This window comes from Ceratotherium simum, chromosome 11, assembly GCF_057802395.1.
Source record: "Ceratotherium simum simum isolate JZ-2026a chromosome 11, ASM5780239v1, whole genome shotgun sequence".
NCBI classification, from domain to species: Eukaryota; Metazoa; Chordata; class Mammalia; order Perissodactyla; family Rhinocerotidae; genus Ceratotherium; species Ceratotherium simum.
In genome coordinates, this window is record NC_141910.1 from 48,542,994 (window position 1) to 48,568,856 (window position 25,863).

The following is a 25,863-nucleotide window of genomic DNA, read 5'->3' on the forward strand; positions in this document are numbered from 1 at the left end:
AAAGCTGACTATACAGAGTACTGTGATATTACTTTTTTGAATAGCCCAAAGAAAAAGTCTCCTAGGACCAAAACATTTAAAAACATAATCTCTGAAACTAACCTCACAAGTTATATTATATATAACTATTTTCAAATACAGACGAGACTCTAACCTACACATGGCCACTGTTCCAAAAGTTATAAGCTAGATATTTAATAATTTTCCCCACATAAATAATGTAATAAAAGATGGCTAAGATCCAAGACCAGGCCACAAAGTCATATTTAACTCATAATATATCTGAAGGATTTTATTGACAGGACTAACTCAATAAGAAGCATAGAATGTGGGGACTAAGAATGGGCCTTAGAGATGATCTAGACCTAGCCTAGGGAGGACAAATAGGTTCACTCATTTTAACATTCACAGATTGGCAGTCATCGCCTGGAAGGAGGAGCCCAGGTTGAACAGGGATAAGTGGTGTGATCAACGATGATGTCTAACTTTCATTAATATCTTCAATATTGATGCCAATTTATTGTGAGACACTGGATAGAGTAATACGTAAAAAGAAACCAGGGAGGGGCCGGCCCGGTGGCGCAAGCGGTTAAGTGCGCGCGCTCCGCTGCGGCGGCCCGGGGTTCGGTGGTTCGGATCCCGGGCGCGCACCGACGCACTGCTTGGTAAGCCATGCTGTGGCGGCGTCCCATATAAAGTGGAGGAAAATGGGCACAGATGTTAGCCCAGGGCCGTCTTCCTCAGCAAAAAAAGAGGAGGATTGGCGGATGTTAGCACAGGGCTGATCTCCTCACCAAAAAAAAAAAAAAAAAAGAAACCAGGGTTTCTTATTTAGTACTCAGAAGAAACACAGAGGTTTTAGGAAAAATTCTGTAATTTATTGGTTCATTCAACAAATGTTTATTGAGTGCCTACTATATGCCAGACAGCACTGTAAGGCACTGAAGAAACAGCTAAACAAAACAGTCAAAAATTTCTGTTCTTAAGGAATACCAAAAAAGCAGGATGGAATTTGTAGGTGGGTATTTATGAGAAAGAAAATGGAGGAAGGCCAAACTAAACCTGGAAATCAAGAGGGGCCTTAGGAAGCCCACACCCATAACCAAATGGTCAAAAGTTCATTTGTGGACTACCTGGCTGCTATTTATTACTAACATGTGTCTAACTGGATTAGAAAATAAATAGACATCTCTGGAATAAAGAAAATATGTAATTTCAAATTTGTTCTAAAACTATGAATTTTTAAAACAAAATCTTTAAGATCTCTTTTTGTAAAGCAAAGAACAGGACATACAAAATCAAATACAACCAAATGGCCAATGTATATATTAGTTTTACGATAAAAATAAATCAATTATCCACAAAAGGGAAAAAGTCTTACCTGTCAAATCAATTTGTAATTTGCTGATGTCTTTAGCAATATTGAACTCATCTTTTGCTTTTTTATATTCATAATAATATAAAAATATATATGCACATTCCAGATGGAATTGAATAGCCAAATATCGACCTGAATCATCTACAAACAGATTCTCTAGTTTTATCACTGCAAGACAAAAAATAAAACATTAAAAACTATGATGAGAATAAAATTATATTAATGAGTAAAAAGTTGAGTCCATAATATGTAAAGTAGATATTACACAGTCCTGCTCTTAAAGAAGTTTAAATCTGGAAGATTTAATATATATATAATAATATATAATAATAATAATAATATATAATAATAGTTCACCAATTGGCATTCTCTGAGCGCTTATATGTTCCAAACACGAAGCTAAAGACATTTATACATTATCTCCTTTATACCACACAATTCTAGGAGATATGATTCACAACCCTGCTCTTTCTTATTTTAGAGTGCTTGTCTTAATCACGCTATAAAAAAATATGGCAATACAGGGTGACAACATGAAGTACCAAATGAATCTACAAAGAGTTAATGCAAAAATCTAATGAAGAAGAGATCAGTTTAGTTTCCCTCCTAAAGAATGTTGAATTTCTCCCTTAAAAGAAAAGGAAAAACAGATATATATCCATATATATCTAAGATAATATGAGTACCATATAGAAAATGGATGAATATTGGCTTAGCAGTCATATTCTAAGTTATTTCTCTAAATACCTGAGATGAAAAGACAGGAGGATAATAACCTAGTAACATAGTATTTAAAATAAAATGATTGTCCAAATGAATTATATATAACAAAGGGGCTGGTTGACATCCAGCAAGTTGCAGGGGGTGTCAAACAGGTCACCTCATCCATCCCTCTACAATAACCCTGACAAACTATCCCTCACAAATGTTTCTGTAATGGGTTAGTCAGCATTTCACAAAGCAGTCCACAAGAATAAATGCATAGGGGCCAGCCCGGTGGCACAAGCAGTTAAGTGGGCAAGCTCTGCTGCGGCGGCCCAGGGTTCACCGGTTTGGATCCCCTTGCCGGTTCACATCCCGGGTGCGCACCAACGCACCACTTGTCAAGTCGTGCTGTGGTGGCGTCCCATGATAAAGTGGAGGAAGATGGGCACAGATGTTAGCCCAGGGCCAGTCTTCCTCAGCAAAAAGAGGAGGATTGGCAGATGTTAGCTCAGGGCCGATCTTCCTCAAAAAAAAAAAAAAGAAAAGAATAAATGCATGAAGAATGAATAGAAAAGGCACTTCCAATGTCCAAAGACTAAGAATCAGTTTTCTATCATCCAAGCTGAAAGGGAAGTGATATTACTGAATGCCTACACTGCCTAGCGCTAGGTATTTTACATGTTGTGTTACTTAATTCTCACAATGATGTCTTTGAGGTTGACATTATCCCCATTTAATTCATTAGAAAATAGAACTTAGACAGCTTACTGACTAGTCACCTCAGTTGTTAAGTGGGGAAGCCAGGATTTGAATCCCAGCTTGTTGGAAAAACGGTGGAGAGAGTTGGCAGAGGAAGGACTAAGGTCAAAGATGTAGAGGTGATGTCACAAAACCCAATCTACCTTATCACCTAGGAATCTGGCAAAAACACTTATAGCTAAGAAATAGACATCCTTTGTCTTGCTATGAACTGAAATTAAAATGAGTTTGAAAAAGAAAAATAGTGTTTGTCTATATACTGCCAGCCCTTTAAAGAGATTCTCTAGACTCAAATAAAGAGAATAAGTCAAGATGTACATGTCTTACTTTAAAAGGCAGACAGGCACCCAAACATGAACTTCTCACAGTGAAAAGCTTTCAGTAGATTTCTCCATGCAAACCAAACTCATGAAAAGCTGGATATGACGATACTCAGTGTTCTTAGTGAGAGCTTTTTCTTTTTTAACTTTCTTTCTCTTTTGTCTGCCCATTATTCCTGAGTGTCTAGCCATTACTCTCAGAAATATAATAACCTTCTACGATCTTAGCACAATTCACAAGTGACACAATTTTGCTTGGTTGTCAATAGCAACAAAGTCATCTTCCCTAAAGGTTCTGGATGCAAACATGTATCAACGGATGTGAAGCTTGGCCAAGGTTTTTAAAAATCCTCTCTCAAATATCACAGAAAGGCCATTTCTGCATTTAAGTAGACTTGTTATGTTGTGATAAGTCGTATAGGTCTAGGGAAGATGATGAAATTTAAACTGTTCTAATAACAGATAAATAAGTCACATAAATGCCCAAAGCTGGCTGGCTGTACCTATCTTCCCTCCTACCTACTTACCTACCTATCTATATATATGTATGTATGTGTGTGTATGTGTGTATATATATATATATATATATATGTCTAATTGGCTTTGATCTCGTATATCTGTGCTTTATCTGCATCTCATGTGTTCAGGGGTGAAAGATTATTAGACAAATAAAGTAGGGGGACAGACCTTGATTTTTTTAAGAACTAGCTTACTCTTTGGATTCCAACAGCATGATCCATGACTCTCCCAATAAAAACACGTTTAAAAAGCTGGATTAAAATTTTTAATATATTTTTATGTTAATGATTGTGCTGGGAACAAAATAAGAAATCCTCAGAGAAAAAAAACTAAATGAAAACAGCAATTTCAGGAATGCATGCACTGAAGCCCTATTCTGCCCTGAAGTCATCTACCAAACCCAAGGGACCTGAGGATTCCACTTTGATGGCTGCAAGAAGCACCAAAGACAAAAGATAAGACCTGGAGCCACCCAAAGTAGGCAATCTAGCAGGAGATCTCCATTTAAAGCTGAGACCCAAAAAACCGCATCATCACTGAAAGGTTAAAAAGGAGGTAAGTCTGCCCTGCAGAAGAAGTCAGCAAGAACAATGGTAGTGGGCAAAGGAGAAAAAATTTATCCCAAGAATTCATAACCATAAGCCAGCCTTCACATAGATCTGTACATCAAATTCAGGCTATCTACGTAGTCCAAAAAAACCCTCAAGCCAGGAATGTAGCTCCCCAGAGAAGTGGCAGAAACAAAGACAAATCCTCTTCTGAAGGAATGCAACTTCAATCAGGAATCAAATTGAGGATTCCCACAGATAAATTTCCAAGGAACATGAGCTCATAGCAAAAAAAAAAAAAAAAAAAAAGAACACAGAAAATATGATACTAGTACCTGAAAGTTAGCAAAAACAACAAAAGGCAGAAACAGACTCTCAAGGCCTTCAGAGGCTGAAATGACCAGATACAGTAAGATGGGGTTCAAGGCAGGCCACCCCAAGATGTGCCACTCTGGTATACGGATTATTTCAAGCCGAAGACAATAAAGGCTCAGAAGACTCAGAAAGAAACTTTGACCTCCCCGCCCTACTAACTGACTAAAAGAATTTAAGAGAGAAGGTATGTCCCCAGGACAGGCCATCACCATAGGTAACTCTGGATATGGATAGACTGGGAGGGTCCTTGCTAAGCCCATTCTTATTAAAGCTCTGAAAACCAAATAAAGGTAGAAGTTATCCTTTGTAAGAAACATTTACATTTATAAGGGAAATCTCCATTTGCAAAGGTATCTCCCTCTCTGTACCAGGAAGAAGGAGGGATGACCTTATCTCTAGAAACTCTTATCAGTGTGGAAGGCAAGGACTTAAATCTGCATATTAACCTTACTCTTGTTTACTGTGTTTTTCTGGTAATCTCCCATAGCTGACTCCCCCCACCTGCAATATCGTCCTTTGTCTTTAGCTGAAGATAGTATTTAAGATGAGAACCTCTGCCATTTTGTCAAGTTACCCAGTTTTTTTCCTGGGTCTCTCACATGTACACATGTTATAAAGCTTTGTTTGATTTTCTCAGTCTCATGTTAATTTAACTTGTAGCCCAGCCAGAAAGGACCCAGAGTGGGTAGAGGATAGCCTTCCTCCCCTACAAGTATATGAAATGTTTAATAGGTTTCAAGAAATAAAAGGCTAGGGCCGGCTCCGTGGCTTAGCGGTTAAGTGCGCGCGCTCTGATGCTGGCGGCCCGGGTTCGGATCCCGGGAGCGCCCCGAGGCACCACTTCTCCTTCCAACGCGAGGCCGAGTCCCACGTACAGCAACTAGAAGGATGTGAACCTATGACATACAACTATCTACTGGGGCTTTGGGAGGAAAAAACTGAATAAATAAAATCTTAAAAAAAAAATTAAAAAAAAAAAAGAAATAAAAGGCTAAAAAATATGAACAAGAAACTTTAGAAATCAACCAGGCAAATTGGAAAAGGAACCACAAAAAGTTTAGAAACGTTTTAAAAATTAAAATCAAAAATTAAATGGACAGATCAGAGAACTAGAAGATCTAAATATAATTATGCAGAATGCAACATAGGGAAACAAAGAGAAAATTTTAAAAATTAAAGAATGTTGAGGATGCAGGTGAGAAGTTCTAACATATCTGAAGATCTGGGAGAAAAGAAACAATGAAGAAGCGACAATATTTGAAGAGATAATGGCTAAGAATTTTCCAGAAATGTGGAAAGACACTAAATCTCAGAATCAAAAAGCCCATTAAATCCCTAGTAAGATAAACAGAAAGAAATTCATAACTAGTCCAGTCATAATCAAACTAAAGAACATCAAATACAAAGAGAAGATCTTGAGAACAGCAAAGGAAAAAGGGAGACTACCCACAGAGGCAGAGTAACTGAACCAATGACTAATTTCTCAACACTAACAGTGGAAACAAACAAACAAAAAAATAGAATATCTCATGGTGCTGAGAAAAGATAACTACGAACATAGAGTCCTTTAGCCAACAACTCAAGGGCGAAATAATGATATTTCCAAGTAAACAGAGAGTTCATCACCAAGATATACTTACTACGGTAGAGCAATTGCTAAATTACTTTATATAACTTTTAGTATACAAAAACATACCTTTTGAGTTTTACTTCACCCTACTTCCCCCAAATAGGGAGAAAAATGAGGAAACAACGCCCAGGAAAAAGCCAAGGACCACAACCTAACACTGCAGTTTCAAATTTCAAAAAACAGTACATCTTCAAAGTTTGGAAAGGAAGAAGGCTGAGTCTCTTTATAAACAAATTTTAAGGAGAGTTAGGCTTTCATCTATTTTTAAAGCTTTTGATTTAGAGTAAAAGTTGAAAGCTGCTAGAACTATCTGCTTCAGCAGAAAAACTTTCCAATGTTAGTTAAGCTACTGATAAAGACATATAAAACTTGGAAGAGTAAAGAGCAAAGAAAAGGGACTTGACCAGCACTCCACACAGTCAGGTCAAGAACTAAGCTGTGTGTTCCATGAGGCCAGGGCCAAGGGAGCAGCCTACATGGTTGAGGCTGGAATCGCAGAGACAGTCTACATGGCTGAAAGATTGATGACATGCAGGAAGATTGCACAAGTACATATATTGAGGTTAATGGGAGCCTAGTTTTTCACTGTTACAAGAAGGGAGTTACAAATTTGGAAGAAGACTAGAATAAACTCTGTGATATTGGATTGGAATTGGAGATGATGTAAATTCATAACTTTTTAATACAGAGATAAATATAGAAATAGATACAGATGTACATATGTATGTACATATACACATACACATACTTTCTAGCTATGTCTGTTGTAAGGCTTTAAAAGAAACCAGAGCTCCTTGGAGAAAGTATTTATTCCAGGGCTGGAGCAAGAAAATACAAAATGAGGCTAACACATCTTCTTGTGCCAGAAAATAAAGAAGTGCTCAAAGATACGTCAGAAGGGCACAGAAGCCAGTTTGAACAAGCTCCCACTGGCCAAATCTGGGAAATCTGAGTATCAAAATAATGACAGTAACAAACTACTATAATCTATTTAATGAATTAGAAATCCATGAGTCCATAGTAATATCAATATATAAATGCATATATTCAAAGTTTGGTGAGGAATAGGAGACTTACATGGTCTCTAAGTACCTCACTATAAAACACTAATTAATTTTAAAGAGTAATAGCCAAAAACTGGAAGCAAGCCAAATTTCCATCCACAAACTGTGGTATTTCCATATAATGGAACACTGCTCAGCAATTAAAAGGAATGACTTATCATTTAATCTCACAATATGGATGAGTCAAAATAATTACATTGACTTGAAAGAAGCCAGGCAAAAAAGGAGTAGACTGTATGAATCCATTTTCATAAAATTCTAGGAAATGCAAACTAACATATAGCGATGGAAGGAAGATCAGTGGTTGCCTGAAAAGGCTGGGGAAAGATCAGGAAAGGTGAGAGGAAGGGATTCCCAACGAGCACAAGGAAGCTTTTGGAGGCAATGAATATGTTCATTATCTCAACTGCGGTGATGGTTTCATGGGTGTAGACATATGTCCTAACTTTGCAAATGGTACACTTTAAGGATATCTAGTCTATTGTCAATTATATCTTAATGAAGCTGTTTAAAAAAATTTTTTTTAAGTTTTTGTACTGTCCTTACAACTTTCTAGAAGTGTTTAGACTGTTTCAATTTTTTTTAATCCCAAACTATTAGCAATTAAAGAAAAATAATTAAGAACATATCTTGCCTTTCCTGCCTGAACAATATTCTAGGGTTATCAAATAGTCTGGTTGATGAGGACAAATTCTTCTTTACAAAAGAATTCTAGGGGCGGGGGGGTGGGGGGAGCCAGCCTGGTGGCGCAAGCAGTTAAGTGCACACGCTCCGCTGCGGCGGCCCGGGGTTTGCCAGTTTGGATCCCGGGCACGCACTGATGCACCGCTTGTTAAGCCATGCTGTGGCGGCGTCCCATATAAAGAAGAGGAAGATGGGCACAGATGTCAGCCGAGGGCCAGTCTCCCTCAGCAAAAAAGAGGAGGATTGGCATCAGATGTTAGCTCAGGGCTGGTCTTCCTCACACACACAAAAAAAGAATTCTAGGGGGAGAAAGTAGAAGGAATGATTGAATTACAAAACTACTAGGTAAGATTAATAGAAAGACTGACATTTCTTGGCCAAATGAAGCCTGATGTCCTAAGTGAAATGCCAATCAGGGCCGGCCCCGTGGCTTAGCGGTTAAGTGTGCGCGCTCCGCTACTGGCGGCCTGGGTTCGGATCCCGGGCGCGGACTGAGGCACCGCTTCTCCGGCCATGCTGAGACCGTGTCCCACATACAGCAACTAGAACGCTGTGCAACTATGACATACAACTATCTACTGGGGCTTTGGGGGAAATAAATAAATAAAAATTTTAAAAAATTTAAAAAAAAAAAAAAAGAAATGCCAATCAAATGGAAACTTCATAAAATCCTCAATGGCTGGCTGGAGGGTATCCCTCATAAGCCATGAAGACCAGCGAGGCACACAGCCTATCACGTCTAAATAGGAAAGTGCCAGCCAACTCCAACTCACTTCCTGTAAAAAAATCCTCTTCCCCTGACCTCCATACTTCTCAAGCTTCGTTTCCTACTGCTGCTCCTTCTGATTTTTCCATCCTTCTTCTTCCTCTTTCCCCTCCAACTATTTCCCTTTCTTCCACTCTATAACTTTTAATCAATATCTATTGAATTATCATATGTGCTTAGAACAGTGCTAGATCCTACAGCAAAGTTTAAGCCCTGCTCTCCTCTTAAAAGGAGTGGGGCAGTGGAAAGAGAAGAGCTAGGAAGAGAAGACATATAATCATTGTTCAATACAGCTAATTTGATTTGAAAATGTGTGGTACTGGCCATAAGTACCAAAGAAGGGAAATTCATAAGGATGGAATAGTTGAACAAACCTTGTTGGAAAGGCTGGGCCTTAAAAGATGGGTAGAATTTGGCTACAGCTTCACCTCTAGACTGTAAGGTTCACATAAGAACAACTGTGACCACATTGTGTCTTGTTCACTGCTGTATGCCTAGCACCTATCATAGCTGATGTTCAATAAACACCCTTGGAGTGAGTAAATATTTAAAAACTCTGTGATGGCTATCACCAACAAGATGGAAATCCAATGTTCTAGTGATCTAGCTCCTATCTACCTGCTCAACCTCATCACCTGACACACAGCCCCTCACACTCCACTCCAGCCATTCCAAACTAGTGGAATTCCCAAACAGACAAAGATGTTTCAAGTCTCTGTGCCTCTTTGTACATATTATACACCCTTTCCAACTTCACCTAACAAATTCTTACTCATTCTTCAAGAGTCAGTTCAAGCATCAGCCACTTTGTGAAGCCTTCTCAGATCTCTCAAGTTTAGACTAATCACATCCTTTCCTTCATTCTTTCCTTTTTTATGCCCTTTTTTTCTATTTGTATTTTAGCCACTATCCCACTGAGTTCACTGATATCCCTAGCACCTAGCACAGTGACTGGAACACAGCAAGCACTCAAAAAAATTTTATTATTAAATATCAAATTGGGCAGGAAATAGAAAGCAAAGATAAAACAAGGAATAATTAAAGCAAAGATAAAACAAGGAATAATTAAAGATTTTCCTAATCAAAAAAAATGACATGGGCCAGCCCCATGGCTTAGCAGTTAGATGCGCGTGCTCCGCTGCTGGTGGCCCAGGTTCCGATCCCGGACGCGCACAGACGCACCACTTCTCCGGCCATGCTGAGGCCGCTTCCCACATACAGCAACTAGAAGGATGACGCAACTATGACATACAGCTATCTACTGGGGCTTTGGGGGTGGGGGGAAGGAGGAGGACTGGCAATAGATGTTAGCTCAGAGCCGGTCTTGCTCAGCAAAAAGAGGAGGATTAGCAAGGATGTTAGCTCAGGGCTGATCTTCCCCACAAAAAAAAAAAAAAATGACATGATGAAATTGATATTTAGAAAAACCAATCCAGTACTGACATACAGGGAGAAGGAACAAAGGCCAAGAAAGAGCCTACAAGTCAGGTGCAACCCTTTGGACATGAAGTAATAATGATAGCAGCCTTAAGTAACTGGAGGGCTGGCCATGCAGAAGGAAGATTAGACCTATCCTGTCATTCTCTGTTGCTCAACAGCAGTGCTCTCCAATAAAACTTTCTGTGATGAGGTAAACATTCTATATTTGCACTGTCCAAAATGGTAGCCATTAGCTACACATGGCTTCTGAGCACTTGAAATGTGGCTGGTGAAACTGAAGAACTGAAGTTTTAATTTCATTTATTTTACTTTAAATTTAAATAGTCACATGTGGCTAGTGGCTACTATTTTGGAAAGCACAGCTCTAGCTAGCAGTTCTAAGTGACAGAAAGCAGATATTTTTAATTAATAAAAGAAAGCATTTTGTAGCAATTATAGGTCCTAACAAAGGAATGGGGTCCCTCTCAAAGTCATCTCGGAAAGTGCCCAAGGAAAGAGGAGATAAGGTTTTGGACACAATCTTCCAATAGATTCCAGCATTAAGGATGGATGGGAAGCTGGCCTACCAAGAATCACATTATTTTACATCTGGAAAGGATTCAAAGATCATTTTTGCATGGAAGGAAACCTTGGTTTGGAAGTCTAAGTTGCCTGAGGTCACATAGGGAGTCAATAACAGAGTGGGAACTAAAAGCCAGATCTTAAAATGGGTTGTTCTGTTAATTGTCTTGATTGTGATAATTTCAAGGGTGTATACATATGTAAAATGTCACCCATTGTACACTTTAAATGTCTTATTGTAAGTTAATTATACTTCAAAAAGCTGTTTAAAATAAAAAGCACACTATATCCACTACTATACCATCCTATGTCAACTCTTCAGCTCTATCTCATAAGACTTATTGTGAGGATAAACTAAATATATTTAAAGACTTAGAACAGTGCTTGGTATGCAGTAAGCACTATAGAAATGTAAACTGCATTATCATTATTAGATACTAGAATTCTGCCCTACTGACCAGTTTGGAGAAATGTAATGGGAAGAAGAGCAAGCAGGATTTGGAGTAAGAAACTCCAGATCACACTTCTGGTTCTTGGGCAATCTCTGAGCGTCACTTCTTTGTAAAATGAATTGTTTCATGGACAAGATAATCTCTAAAGGGCCTTTCCAAACTAAAGATTTTAGACATGGACTAGGATAAGAGTTGTAGGAATGGAAAAGAAGGATGGATTTGGGACCCCTTAGGGAAGAATTGATAAGATTTAAGAACTGGCTAGATATGCAAAATGATGGAAAACAATGAGTCAACTAGGAAGACAAAGTTTTGAGTTTTGGATGACTCAAGGTTTAAATAAAAAGAGAAGCATATTGACCCAATGGACATATATTTATTATTTTAATAAATAAGTAGGTTCTCCATGGAAATGAATATTCAAGACCGTCTGGATCAAAATGTCAACCAGGATATTTTTTAAAACACATGCTAAAACCAAAATCTCTTCTCATGAGATTATTTTAATGTTATGTTAGAATGAAATCTCTATGGTTAATTATAATTAGATAATCATATTTTAGTACATTTAATAACATTCATTGCAAAGTATCAAATTTATAAAAAAAAAAAACAATGCATACATCAGTCACCAAGAGACTAATCTTTTGAACAACTCTTTCGATATGGAAACAATCTAACCCTAGAGTCACACAGCTGCCTGTAGATGTCACAGTGGAACTCTTGGACAAAGCATTTTAACCTGTTTTCTCTTAGACAGTGACTTCTCCATTGGCTCATCTTCAAACAGGTACACCACAATATTACATCCCATGCACTCTATGGAAGGCATTTGCAGTATCAGATCCTACAATAAATGGTTGTGTGCCCTTAAGCAATCTTTAGAGAATCATGGTTTCATTAGTGCAACACCCAAAAGAGTGCCTTAGATGGTGTTGAGGAAGATAATTTTTGAGATTCTAATTTACTCCTTTCATAGATGTGATCAGCCCAGCAAAGTTATGCTGACAGTCTGATGGGCTCTAATCCACTACATTGTACTGATGTAACACTCCTGGACAAAAATATAAAGATCACAGTTGTTCATAAAATCCCTGCCATGTTTCATAGACTGAAAAAAAAATCCTGCCTTTCTGATGATCCTTCAAGGGCAACATTTCAAATATAATATTCTTCTCTGGATACTGAACAGTATTTCAGTTATAACTGACTGCTTGGTCAACGTTTGGGTCAAATCCCAGAACAAAATATTTTTTAACATAAAATTGTTTATGAAATGTTGCAGTTTAAGACTATCTGCAGACCTATTTAGACATAGCCAAAATGGACCAATTTATAACTAGATAAAATGAAAAATGTCATTGATTAGCCTAAAACAGCAACACAAAAAATTCTTAGTTGCAAGGCAAAGCAAATGATATACTGAAATACACTGCAGGAAAGAACTGAGACCACTTGGGGAATAAGTCACTTAGAGTCATATTTTCCAGATATCTTAGTTAACCCTTTCTGTTTGGGAACTTAATTTTACCTCTTAGAATACAATTCTTTCTAAAACATACCATATGGTTCCTACCTTTTAAAATAGCACATAAGGAAGGTATTTTTTTCTTTTCTTAATAATTAAGGGTCATCGTTATGAACATTAGTAACAGAGATGTGGTAAAGATATACATAAATGTAGATGATATAATACGGGATAAAGAGAAGAAACGTGACTTTTCCTATAGCAACTGTATCAAATCTGATTTCCTCAAAAAAAAAAAAAAAAAAAAAAGACCTCCCAGTAACACCTTTTTTGTTCATTTACCAATTTTCTGTAAAAGTATAATGAAGCATAGGAAACTGTATGATTTCCTACGCAGTATTGTAATAACATTTTTCCAAATTAAATAGTGGCTGAATCCTGATGCCATCTTCTTCCAAATGCTTTCACTACCCTCTGGAAAAATCAACTTTTTTTCCCATTACTATGAGTGACATTCAACTCATCCCTGGCTTTCAAAACTTTACCCAATTTCATGAACTAGAAGCTTATCCCCACTCTTCTTTCTCCCTTGTACTAAGTTTATTTATGGAGTGTATCTCAATTCATTTCAAAAATATGCAATGGCATAAATGGGGGAAGACTTAGTCTATACATTTTTCATTTTACTAATAATAGAAAGAGGACAATGATGTCTGCTAAACTGGGCATCAGGTCTTAATTTTCTCCAAGTCCCACTTCATATTTCATTTTGAAGAGAACTACGTACCTAGGCAACACTATTATGAAAAGATTCACAGTCCCATACGGTATCTAGGTAGGATCAATTTTCTCATAACTTCTATAATATTTCACTTTTTAAAAAACTCTCATACAGATGTTAACTCAGAAAAGAACTGCTACTAAGATGGAGGACAAATAGAAGGGGTTCTACAACTTCTCCCCTAAAAAGTGCATGTAGAAAGGGCTCAGTAAATATTAGCTATCACTATTCAACAAATACATACTAAATATTTACTATTTCCTAGGCACTATGTTTCCATGTTGTCTTGTTTCTATGCTAAGCAGAAACAAGTAAAAAAGTCAGCCCTCAAGAAGCTCACAACCTAGAGAGCTGCTTACAGTCTTGTGAAAATATAGATGGTTTAATAGGCTAAATTTGCACAAAAATCTTTTGTAATCCAAAAGCATTAAACCAAAGACTTTTGCAGGAAAAAGGGATAGACTGTTTTTCAGTTCTGCTACTTAAGAAATACCATTGTATAGGAAAGTAAACTCCTTATATTTAATAAAACAACTAATCTGCTATCATACGTCAGGTTTAAATCCCATGGCAGAGTAATTTTTTTTTTTTTGGTGAGGAAGATTGGCCCTGAGCTAACATCCGTTGCCCATCTTCCTCTTTTTTTGCTTGAGAAAGACTGTCCCCAAACTGACATCCATGCTTGAGGAAGATTGTTCCCAAGCTAACATCCATGCCAGTCTTCCATTTTGCATGTAGGATGCCGCCACAGCATGGCTTGATCAGTGATGTGCAGGTCCGTGCCTAGGATCCGAACCCACGAACCCCAGGCCGCCGAAGCGCAGTGTGCAAACTTAACCACTATGCCACAGGGCCGGCCCCTAAATATTTTTTTTATATATACAAAGTTCAGCCTAAAATGCCCTTGCTTGTTCCACAGCCTTATATTATCTAAAATCCTGAAAGGATATATATTGTCTAAGTTCTGGTATAAACAACATAAATGAATCAATTATATACTGATTGAATAATATTTTCCTTTCTCTTTTTGAATCATTTACAGATGTTCATTTTATATAAGATTAGCATGTGCTTATGTATTTCTGTTCTGGAACAAAATAAAAATTGAGAAATTAGTTTCAACCGATCACCTAGCTTGGTAATATTTATTACTGCACAAACTATTGTTCTTCTAGCGTATTCTGACCTAGCTTGGTATCCAAGATTTTCCCTCTTTTTCAAAGTGTTTCCCTAGGAAACATGAGGAGCATCTGCAACAAAAGCAGTGGGAGGCATTTACATGTGTGGTTTATAATTATTTGGTAAATTTTACATTCATATTATAGGTACTTTTCTATAGGTACATTATATATTACAATAAAAAATAATGAAACAAAATGTAAGAATACCTACCCACTGTCATCCTCAGTAAAATGCATTTTCTACCCAATGTTAAAAACAAAAACAAAGCTTTGGGGCCAGCCCAGTGGTGTAGTGGTTAAGTTTGCACGCTCTGCTTCGGTGGCCGGGGGTTCCGGGCTTCGGATCCCAGGCACAGACCTACACACCATTCATCAAGCCATGCTGTGGAGGTGTCCCACATACAAAACAGAAGAAGACTGGCACAGATGTTAGCCCAGGGACAATCTTCCTCACCAAAAAAGAAAAAACCCAAAGCCTTTCTTCATGTACTCAGTAGAATACTGAGTACTGACAGAATTCCCTATTCTGTGTGTAATTTGGCACAATTTACTCCAGCTCAAGTTAGTTAGTGATTTTTTTTCAAATAAAGGGAGTTTAGATTTGTTTCCACTGAGGCTTCTTAGATTAAGGAACAGAGAAAATATTAAAATACCTTTAAGTAATTTGTGATAAAATCATGGTGACCTACAAAGAACAAATCACTCTTTCTAAAAAGGTAATATAAATGATAGTGATTGCCTTTTTTAAAAATTAAAAGATGAAATGAAATTCTATAATCTGACACCCTACTAACTTGTGATATTCCACATCCAGAAGAAAAGGAAACAACCTCAAACAAAAAGTTACTATTACTTGTCAAAGAATAAACTAAAAAGGAATGTCTCAGCCAAGAAATTAGAATGGAGCCTCATGCCCATATCAAACAAAATCTGCTACATACCTTGATCAACACAGTCTTTAGCAAGAGCAAAAAGCTGAGGTGAGCGCTCCTCAAGCAACTGCTGATGAATATTCACACATCTCAGAGTCCACCATGGTAAGCTCTAGAAAAAGAAAGCACCACATAAACTGAAATAAAAGGACCCTTTGGAAAAATATTTTTATATTAATTGAAATTAATTTTTAGAGCAATTTGTACATTTGTGAAATTAAATCGATTCCTCAATAAGCACACCCACACACTGCTATGTCTTCAGTAAGAACACCACATCCACTTCTACATCTCCCACAAGAATCATACCTCTCCTCCATGCTCTCAAAGCCTGTACTTTTTTTGATGATTTCAATTTCTGTCTTACTGAACCTATGTAAATTTTTATATATATACATTTACTGTCATAATAGTTTATAACATTGTGAAATTTCAGTTGTACATTATTATTTGTCAGTCCCCATATATATGTGCCCCTTTACCCCTTATGCCCACTCCCCAACCCCCTTCCCCTCTGGTAACCACTAATCTGTTCTCTTTGTCCAAGTATTTCTCTATCTTCCACATATGAGTAAATCATACAGTGTTTGTCTCTCTCTGTCTGGCTTATCTCACTTAACACAATACCCTCAAGTTCCATCCAAGTTGTTGCAAATGGGACGAGTTTGTCTTTTTTATGGCTGAGTAGTATTCCATTGTGTATATATACCACATCTTCTCAAAGCCTATAGTTTTAACCAATTGGGCTTTCCGATGCCATTTTGAACTTAACCACCTCCTCCTCTAAAACGTCTCTTGTAATCATCCTGCTCTGCTGGGGCACTCGATCAGCCCCATAATCCAGTACCAACTCCTCTAGGAGGCCTCCCACAAGAACCTCCAGTGGGGGTGATTTTTTCACATTATTTGTACCTCCCTTTGCAAACACATTCCACTGTATTCATGTAGGTCCTCCCTAGCTTTCAATGTCGTCTGCCATCTATCCAACAAGATGAGAAATCATGTCTTACTCATCTCTCTATCCTCCTCAAAGCAATGTATTTTGCACAAACTACAAAGTAAAAAATACCTTGGATTCAGATATTCCCCCCAACTGGGAAGATCCCTTCCACACCTCTGTGAAAGCTTTTCCATGAAGCTTTCTCCCACTAGTTTGGCACACATTGGTCTCTCACTTCTCTCAACTTCTACACTGTTCCTAGAAGTTAGCACCACATTAGATAGCTCTTGTTTTTCAAGTGTGTAACTCTACCTGGTCCATATATTTTTGAGGTAGAGACTGCATTTTATACACTGTCTTGACTAATGTATAGGCCGAGAACTTTTCCTCTATTCTCGGATGCTTGTTCTTTTTGTTTGTTTGGGTTTTTTTGTGAGGAAGATCAGCCCTGAGCTAACACCCGTGCCAATCCTCCTCTTTTTGCTGAGGACGACTGGCCCTGAGCTAACATTTGCGCCTATCTTCCTCCACTTTATGTGGGACGCCGCCACAGCATGGCCTGACAAGCGGTGCGTCAGTGCACACCCAAGATCCGAACCCGGGCCGCCAGCCGCGGAGCGCCTGCACTTAACTGCTAGGCCACGGGGCCGGACCCCTCTGATGCTTGTTCTTACTTGATCAATACATCCTTATTGAAAAAAAAAAGAACAAAAAACAATAAACAACAACAAGCCAATACAGAAGCAAACACAGTGAAGAGCGAAAGTCTCTCTTCTGCTGCCTCAACGTCATCCTCCTCTCCCAGAAAAATCCATAACAAAGGTTTATATTCTAGATCTTCCTCTATGCATGTACGTGTATGTGTGCAAGTTATAATAAGTATTAAATATTTGTGATAGGCTCATTAAAGTATCAAGTATGATCATGCATTGAATCATCTAAATTAATTATAACTATGTTACTTTGAATTATATGGCATGAAGGTGTGAGAAATTAATTTTGCTTTTTGTGTGTGTGTGTGAGGAAGATCAGCTCTGAGCTAACATCTGTCGCCAATCCTCCTCTTTTTGCTGAGGAAGACTGGCCCTAGGCTAACATCCGTCCCCATCTTCCTCCACTGTATACGGGACACCGCCACAGCATGGCTTGATTAGCAGTACATCGGTGCGCGCCCAGGATCCGAACCCCGGGCCGCCGCAGCAGAGCACTTGCACTTAACCACTACGCTTGCACTTAACCACTACGCCACGGGGCTGGCCCTTTCCTTTTTTTTTTTTTTAAAGCAATACTTACCAATAGGAGACCATACTTCATTACCAAAAGCATTTTTTTTTTTTTTTACTTAAACTTAATGTCTTCATTTGATTAAGGGATAAAACTGCCTGGTTCCTTTCTAAACTGCTACACACAACTGCAGCAACAATGATGTAATCACAAATGAATTTTGACTGTATGACAAAATCCTTTCTAATTATTAATGCTGTTCCCTCAATCCATGTAAGGAAAGGTAAAATTATCTAAGAGAAGGAAGTTTCGCATCATTTTTAATTTAATTCCCAGAGCTGTTGCCTCATTTTCATTCTTTTCCTATCACTCAGGCTAACGAAGTCAGTCTATATTTTAATTCTCTGTCCCTTATCTGCTGTCAGCAATAAGGGAGTCAGGTTTGGCAGCATATTCTTTCCTTTTTCTAGACATGGGAATTTAGAGAGATCCAATCAGAGATTGCCCTTTTAAGAAAACATACAACATAAGATGCTGAATACTCTTAAAAATCAGATCTATAAACTAACTCTTAACCCAAAATGTTTATATGGGGGAAGGGGGAATGTGAAACAAATAAAGAAAGCATAGCCTATTTTTCTACTAGAAAATAAAAGTGTCTTTTTCTATTTACCAAGAATTGCTTAATAGAAAATTTGAGGCATTAATAAAAAAAGGAAACTTGAAGCCTTGCTTTAGATAGTTTCTAGATCCTGTCTCCTGATTATAGCACTTATTACAGAATGTTCTGATTGAGAAGTCACACCAGTCAATAACCTCCTAGAAGGCAGGGAGCATTAGTGTACTCAAAAGGCACCCAATAAATGTCTGCTGACTTATTCCATTTTATAATAAGGAAACCAATAGTCAGAGAAATTAACTAGCATAAGGTCACACAGTTAGTAAGTGGCTGAGCCAGAAAAACTCTCGTCTGATTTCAAAGCCAAGACTCTTTTTACTCAACATTTACATATTACTAATACTAGTCTATATACTTCACAGATTGGGGGGGGGATCATCTTTTATAGCTCTACAAAAATAATATCATCATAAACAACTTGATACATTCCTCAGGAGTCAGCTTATTCAAAATTCATATAAAGGTTAAAATTAACTTGGATAAGTGTGTGATGCTTCTTTATTATTTTATCTTCATTTACCAAAGAAGTCATTTTTAACATCTTCATTTTGAGAATGATATATTAAAGACCCAAAGGGAAAAAAATCTCAATGTTTCAATTAAAAGGCAAGATTTCAGCACAGAACGATCTTTGCATGGTGATGTACAACAAGAAAATAGGGTTTTGAGCAGAAGTCAAAAGCTGTTTAGCATCTGCCAAGAAATTCACATGACTTGTCTCTCCAATCCTACAAAGTATGACATCCACAACCAGCAGTTCACATATTTACTTATTCTCCTAAATTGTTGATAGGACATGTATCTTTTTACAAATGATGCTTAACATACTTGCTGATGAAAGTTTTCCACCAACAAAACTTAAAACTGTGTCACTCGCTCATTAATGACCATTAGTCTCACTAGAAAGAAAATAATGCCATTTGGCAGCCTCATGTCTTGGTGACACTTTCCTTAGAGCCAAGTTCTAGTCAGTCTACAAAACCATTTAACTCAGATCAACTTGGGAAAAACTTTTTTATTCAAGCTAACATCACTAAAAAATCAAAGATAAGGCCTTATATTCGCTAAGACACGTTGAAACCCCTCTATTAAAAACTCTTCTAGTACAGCTGATTCCAAATTCTCTGGTTCTCATGAGAGTTGCTGAACGAGGCATCATTTCCCTTCTTACTTCTTCTTTGTCTAAACTTAAATGGTTAGGAAAGTAAGCCCTTATGCAGAACAGACTAAGTCTACATTTTGCCTATAGAAATATTGTATTTCTTAAAAATTATCAGCTAACACTTAAACTGGGAGATTTCACATAAAACTCAGATTTACTATTTCTGGCAATATGGGGTCTGCACCCTCAAGTTGCAACAATCAAAACAGGAGTCAGCAAGCTACAGCCTGTGGGCCAAATCCAGCCCTGTCACCTGTTATATATATATATATTTTGTGTGTGTGTGAGAGGAAGATTAGCCCTGAACTAACATCTGATGCCAATCCTCCTCTTGTTGCTGAGGAACACTGGCCCTGGGCTAACATCCGTGCCCGTCTTCCTCCACTTTATATGGGACGCCGCCACAGCATGGCTCAACAAGCAGCGCATCAGTCCGCGCCCAGGATCCGAACCTGCGAACCCCGGGCCGCAACAGCGAAGCACAAGAACTCAACCACTACACCACTGGGCCGGCCCCCTGCCACCTGTTTTTATACAGCCCAAGAACTAAGAACAGTTTTTACATTTTTATTCATTGGGGAAAAAAAAAAAGAAGAAGAATATTTCATGGTGTGAAAAGCATAAGAAATTTAAATTTCAGTGTCTGTAAATAAAGTTTTATTGGTACACAGTCACGCCCATTCGTTTACATATTGTCTATAGCTGCTTTCACACGGCAGTACAGAGCTGAAGAGTTGCACAGAGTTGAGTGGTTGTGACAGAGACTGCATACTGCACAGCTGACAACCTCCACTAAACCTCCAAAGACTGTGTGTACCTCTCTTGTGGTTTCTGTTGACCTCCTATTGCACACTAGCTTTCTGTGATTATGAGTCCTTCTTCTCACTAATTTATATGTGACCTAAAGAAATCATACAACATACATTCAACAAATGCTCTACTAAACCCAACCCTAATAGTGAAACAAGGTAGGATGTGAGCCAGGAAACAGTAACGAAGATCCATGGCAAGAGTGCTAAAATTCTGCCTATTATTCATTATCCTTATGTGAAATCCATAAAAGACTATAAAGGATGTTTTTAAACCTATATTTAAGATTCAGAGAATGAACATTTATACACATGCACACACACACACAACACAGGCACACACATCTATACAATCCTATTAAAGAGGCTCAATATAATCTCATTTTATACTAGAAGGGACTATCATTTCCTATTTTCTCATGAGGGGAGAAAGTTTTTGGTTATTTTCATCAGATTTTAAAATTAAATACCTAAAGAAGACTTAGAAAACAAATACACCAAGACATTGTCAGCATCACACCTAAAATCTGATGCTAATCACCACAAAAGTCAACCTGGGTATGAATCCCCTGGATGCCTTTTTTTTTTTTTTTCTTTTTTGTGAGGAAGATCAGCCCTGAGCTAACATTCGTGCCAATCCTCCTCTTTTTGCTGAGGAAGACTGGCCCTGAGTTAACATCTATTGCCAATCCTCCTGCTTTTTTTTTTTCCCTTTTTCTCCCCAAAGCCCCAGTAGATAGTTGTATGTCATAGTTGCACATCCTTCTAGTTGTTGTATGTGGGACGCCACCTCAGCATGGCTGGACAAAAGGTGCGTCTGTGTGCGCCCAGGACCTGAACCCGGGCCGCCAGTAGCGGAGCATGTGCACTTAACCGCTAAGCCACGGGGCCGGCCCCTGGCTTCTTCTTCCCTTACCTGAATAGCTGTCAGTTTATGTCTTACATTCACTAGGATAACTCGCGCTAGTAACAGCAGTAGAGGCTTCGAGGTCAGGCTGTAGATTGATTCACCATCTAGAATGAGCAGACTCAGAACAACTGCATCCAGTCCTTTGACCTGAAAAAAAATTGTATACTAAGATGATATAACTTAACAAAATATTAATCTTTATATATCTTGTAATAATATATATTTTCCAGTTAATTCAGCTTTGAAACAAAGGCACTGATCTATTACACAGCAGCTGGCACTAGACAGAATCATAACATTATAAATGCCCTTAGAGATCTAAAAATCCAGCCTGCCCTTACAGATGGCCACACATCTGCTTGTACTTTAGAGGAACAAGGAAGTCAAGAAAATGCTAGTACTGAAGAGGCATCATGACTTTATAGATTTACTTACAAGAAAATATCATCTCAATAAAAAGCATTCCTATGTTAAAGTATTTATATTAAGCATCTACATTTCACATATACATCACTAGCTGGCAAATGTCATTACAAAGTATGTGTTCTCCATAATTGCTATCAAGCCAAACAACAAGGTCTTATATATCAAACGCTGAGTAGGCATAAAACCATGGACCAGAGTGAAGCCTGCAAAAAAGGGATGCCTTTGAAAAATCCACTCCTCAGCTGAACAGAGATTTTCTACAATGGACAAGGCACCTGTGTTTCTAAAATGTGGACTGTGTAACTTTGACAGCTGCCACCAAATAGACAGCAAGAGTGCTTAACCGTTACGAACATGAGCTCTAATGTCACAGACACAGGATGGTGTCCTTTTTCTGCTTATTAGTTTGTGAACATAGGTAAATTTTTTAACTGAAGCCTCAGTTACATCAATTATAAAATGAAACAACAGAACCTATACTTCATAGGGTTCTTGTAAGGATTAAATTAAATAATTCAAGTAACGCCAGTGCCTGGCTCAACACTTTGTTGAAGTATTCAAGAAAGAAACAGCTGTGGGTTCAACCTCTGTCCTACCTTCATCATCACCTCAAAGTATAATAGAGGAATAAAGATTTAACGTGAATGACCACCACCACCAAACCACACATAAAGCTTACCCTTACCTACACTAAGGGTAGAAGGAATTTTTTCTTTTTTTTGTGAGGAAGATCAGCCCTGAGCTAACATCCGTGCTAATCCTCCTCTTTTTGCTGAGGAAGACCAGCTCTGAGCTAACATCTATTGCCAATCCTCCTCCTTTTTTTCCCCAAAGCCCCAGTAGATAGTTGTATGTCATAGTTGTACATCGATCTAGTTGCTGTATGTGGGACGCGGCAATAGCATGGCCGGAGAAGCGGTGCGTCAGTGCGCACCCAGGATCCGAACCCGGGCCGCCAGTAGCCGAGCACACGCACTTAACCGCTAAGCCATGGGGCCACCCCAAGAAGGAATTTTTTTTAAACTTCAATAATTAAGGAATTGTTTTGAAGTAATTACAACTGCCTCAATTTTAGAAGGCAAGAGTTACCAAAAAGTTAAGTGCAGTCCAAAACTACACAGAAGTTAGTGTCTAAACAGGGATCATAGCCCAAAGTTTTCCAACCCCCCAAGCAATGTTCTTCCCACCACCCCACGTCGCCTTCCCCACAGAACTCTCTACCTCTTCCTGCCCCTAAGCAAGGTCCAGGGCTATGCTAAGCATTAGGAAGGCCTCAAGGGGGGCCGGCCCGGTGGCGCAGTGGTTCAGTGCACGTGCTCTGCTGCCGCGGCCCGGGGTTCGCAGGTTCAGATCCTGGGCGCACACCGACACACCACTTGTCAGGCCATGCTGTGGTGGTGACCCATACAAAGTAGAGGAAAATGGGCACGGATGTTAGCCCAGGACCAGTCTTCCTCAGCAAAAAGAGGAGGATTGGCATGGATGTTAGCTCAGGGCTGGTCTCCCTCACAAAGAAAAAAAAAAACGAAGGCTTCAAGGACAGGACCAGGATCACTTCTAGCCCTCTGACTGGGAAAACTGCATTATGGTGCTATGGGTAACTGAGATATGGACACTAGAAGAGGACCTGGTTTGGACAAGAACCTCACCATCTGGGGGCTGGCCTGGTGGTGTAGTGGTTAAGATCGCGCACTCTGCTTGTGCAGCCCAAGGTTCGCAAGTTCGAATCCCTGTGTGAACCTACACACTGCTCATTAAGCCATGCTGTGGCGGCATCCTACATACAAAACAGAGGAGGATTGGGACAGATGTTAGCTCAGGGCCAATCTTCCTCAAGCAAAAAGAGGAGGATTGGCAACAGATATTAGCTCAGGACCAATCTTCCTCACCAAAAAATAAAAAAATAAAAATAAATAAACTAAAATATTTTCAAAAAGAAAAGAAAAGAACCTCACCATGAGTTCAGTCTTGGACATGATGAGTCTGAGGTACCTTGTGACACCTCCAAGTGGAAGTACTGAATACACAAGTGAATATACTGACTTATGAACTCGAGAGAAGAATCTGCTTAATGTGCCCAAACTGGACTCACAGCCTCATTGAATCGTCTTGTCATACTTAATTTTTAGTGAGGAAGATCGGCCCTGAGCTAACATCCATGCCAATCTTCCTCTTTTTGCTGAGGAAAACTGGCCCTGAGCTAACATCCTTGCCCATCTTCCTCCACTTTATGTGGGACGCCGCCACTGCGTGGCCTGACAAGCAGTGTGTCAGTGCGGCCCGGGGTTCCGGACGGGGCCACCAGCAGCAGAGCACACACACTTAACCACTAAGCCACGGTGCTGGCCCCGTCTTGTCATTTAGATGGATATAACGATCTTTATTTCCTCAAGTCCGAACCAAACTGGTGAAGTACAGGAAGATATGACATGCCTTGAAGAAAAAGAATCTTTAATCACTTTGAGATGAGAAATATGTCTACCCGTTCTAGCACAAATTTAGATGATTATCTTCTAAATGAAATCTCTAAAGATAAATAACAAACAAGTAATTAAACAGGACAACAAAAAATTGTACAAAAACATAGCCCATGACAGACTACCTGGACATCATTACCTCTGATATCAAAGCCAGACGCTGGTTACTAAACTCCTACCCTTAAACTCAAAGTTCTCTCTAGATGGTATTAAGAGGGCAAACAATAAATAAATAAATGAGTGAATGTATGAATAAACAAATAAATTTGTCTTCCTAGTGTTACCTTGCATCATCATGAAAATATTAAATGCTTTTCTATCTTGTGCTTAAGTAAATCAGCCTCTGTCTACCCCTGTGATATAACACTGATACTCCAAATAAGTTCTAAATGTGCTTCCAGAGGTTTTGGGAAATGGTCCATTTTTAAAAAGGATTGTTTATATTTTCAATAAAAACAGACAAAGGTTACAACTCCCTTAGGAACAATTCCTCAGTCAAGAGAGCATATGACATATAAAAATACATATTTATCAGCATAATGGTGAAAAAAAATTCAACATCTGGAAGCCTGAGGTAAACTTAATATAAAATCAGATTACCAGGACATCAACCTTTATGTGTGAGAGGTGACCTACTGCTCAGACTGGGACCTTCGGTGCTTTTCCTCTGAGGCTGGTTAGCACCAGAGATCAGAAAACAGTGCTAAAGATGCCAAGGCCATAAGTCAGAGGCAGGAAAAATTAATTCAGCTTTGGTGACTATACTCCATGACCATAAAGTATATTCACAACTATTTGTGCTTCACAAGAACTAAAAAACACGAATCAGCACAGGAAAATCACAGCTAGAAAATACTGATGTGCTACTCCCCAGTTTAAAAACTTCAACTCTCTCTATCTTCCAAATCCCCAGACTGCTGGTAAAGAATAAAAATTGAATAATCCTTTTGAAAACAACCTGACTTTACCAAGAAGAGCTGAACATGCATATGCCCTAGGGCACAGCAGCTCCACTCAGGGATATACACACTACAGCAGAGCCTCCCAACTCGGTGCTGGAAAGGGTTTACAGTGGGTTAAAACAGCGATCCCCTCAGCCCTCAGGGTGCCCAACTCTAGCCTGGGGGCCAGTAAAAATAGCCACCTTCATTTAGGGCACTGCACCAAACACTATCATTTCTTTTTTTGTGTGTGTGTGTGAGAAAGATCAGCCCTGAGTTAACATCCATGACAATCCTCCTCTTTTTGCTGAGGAAGACCAGCCCTGAACTAACATCTATGGCCAATCCTCCTCCTTTTTTTCCCTTTTCTCCCCAAAGCCCCAGTAGATAGTTGTATGTCATAGTTGCACATCCTTCTAGTTGCTGCATGTGGCACACGGCCTCAGCATGGCCAGACAAGCGGTGTGTCGGTGTGCGCCCGGGATCCGAACCCAGGCCGCCAGTAGCGGAGCACGTGCACTTAACCGCCAAGCCACAGAGCCGGCCCCCTATCATTTCTTAAGTATGCTGTGCTTTGAAACTCTTGCAAATGATTTCCAGAAGATGTGTTCCTAACAGCATTGTACATAATATATTGCAAAAAATGGAAACATCCCATATGGCCACCAAGAGTAGAACAGATATATAAATTGTGGTGTATTCATACAACTGGAATACTATACAACAGTAAAA

At 38.8% G+C, this 25,863-nt stretch overlaps 1 protein-coding gene across 5 annotated transcripts in view; it reads right to left on the minus strand.

The window, feature by feature from the left end:
- The window catches only part of TTC27 (tetratricopeptide repeat domain 27), a 172,593-nt gene that overhangs the window by 139,931 nt on the left and 6,799 nt on the right, over positions 1 to 25,863 (minus strand). For all 5 annotated transcript variants that reach the window (XM_087436934.1, XM_087436935.1, XM_087436936.1 and 2 more), the window contains exons 4-6: positions 21,294 to 21,434; positions 15,573 to 15,675; positions 1,382 to 1,546 (exon numbers count right to left, since the gene is read on the minus strand). In XM_087436934.1, the coding sequence (XP_087293060.1) occupies positions 1,382 to 1,546; positions 15,573 to 15,675; positions 21,294 to 21,434 (409 nt within the window). The remainder of the gene's footprint in view (positions 1 to 1,381; positions 1,547 to 15,572; positions 15,676 to 21,293; positions 21,435 to 25,863) is intronic.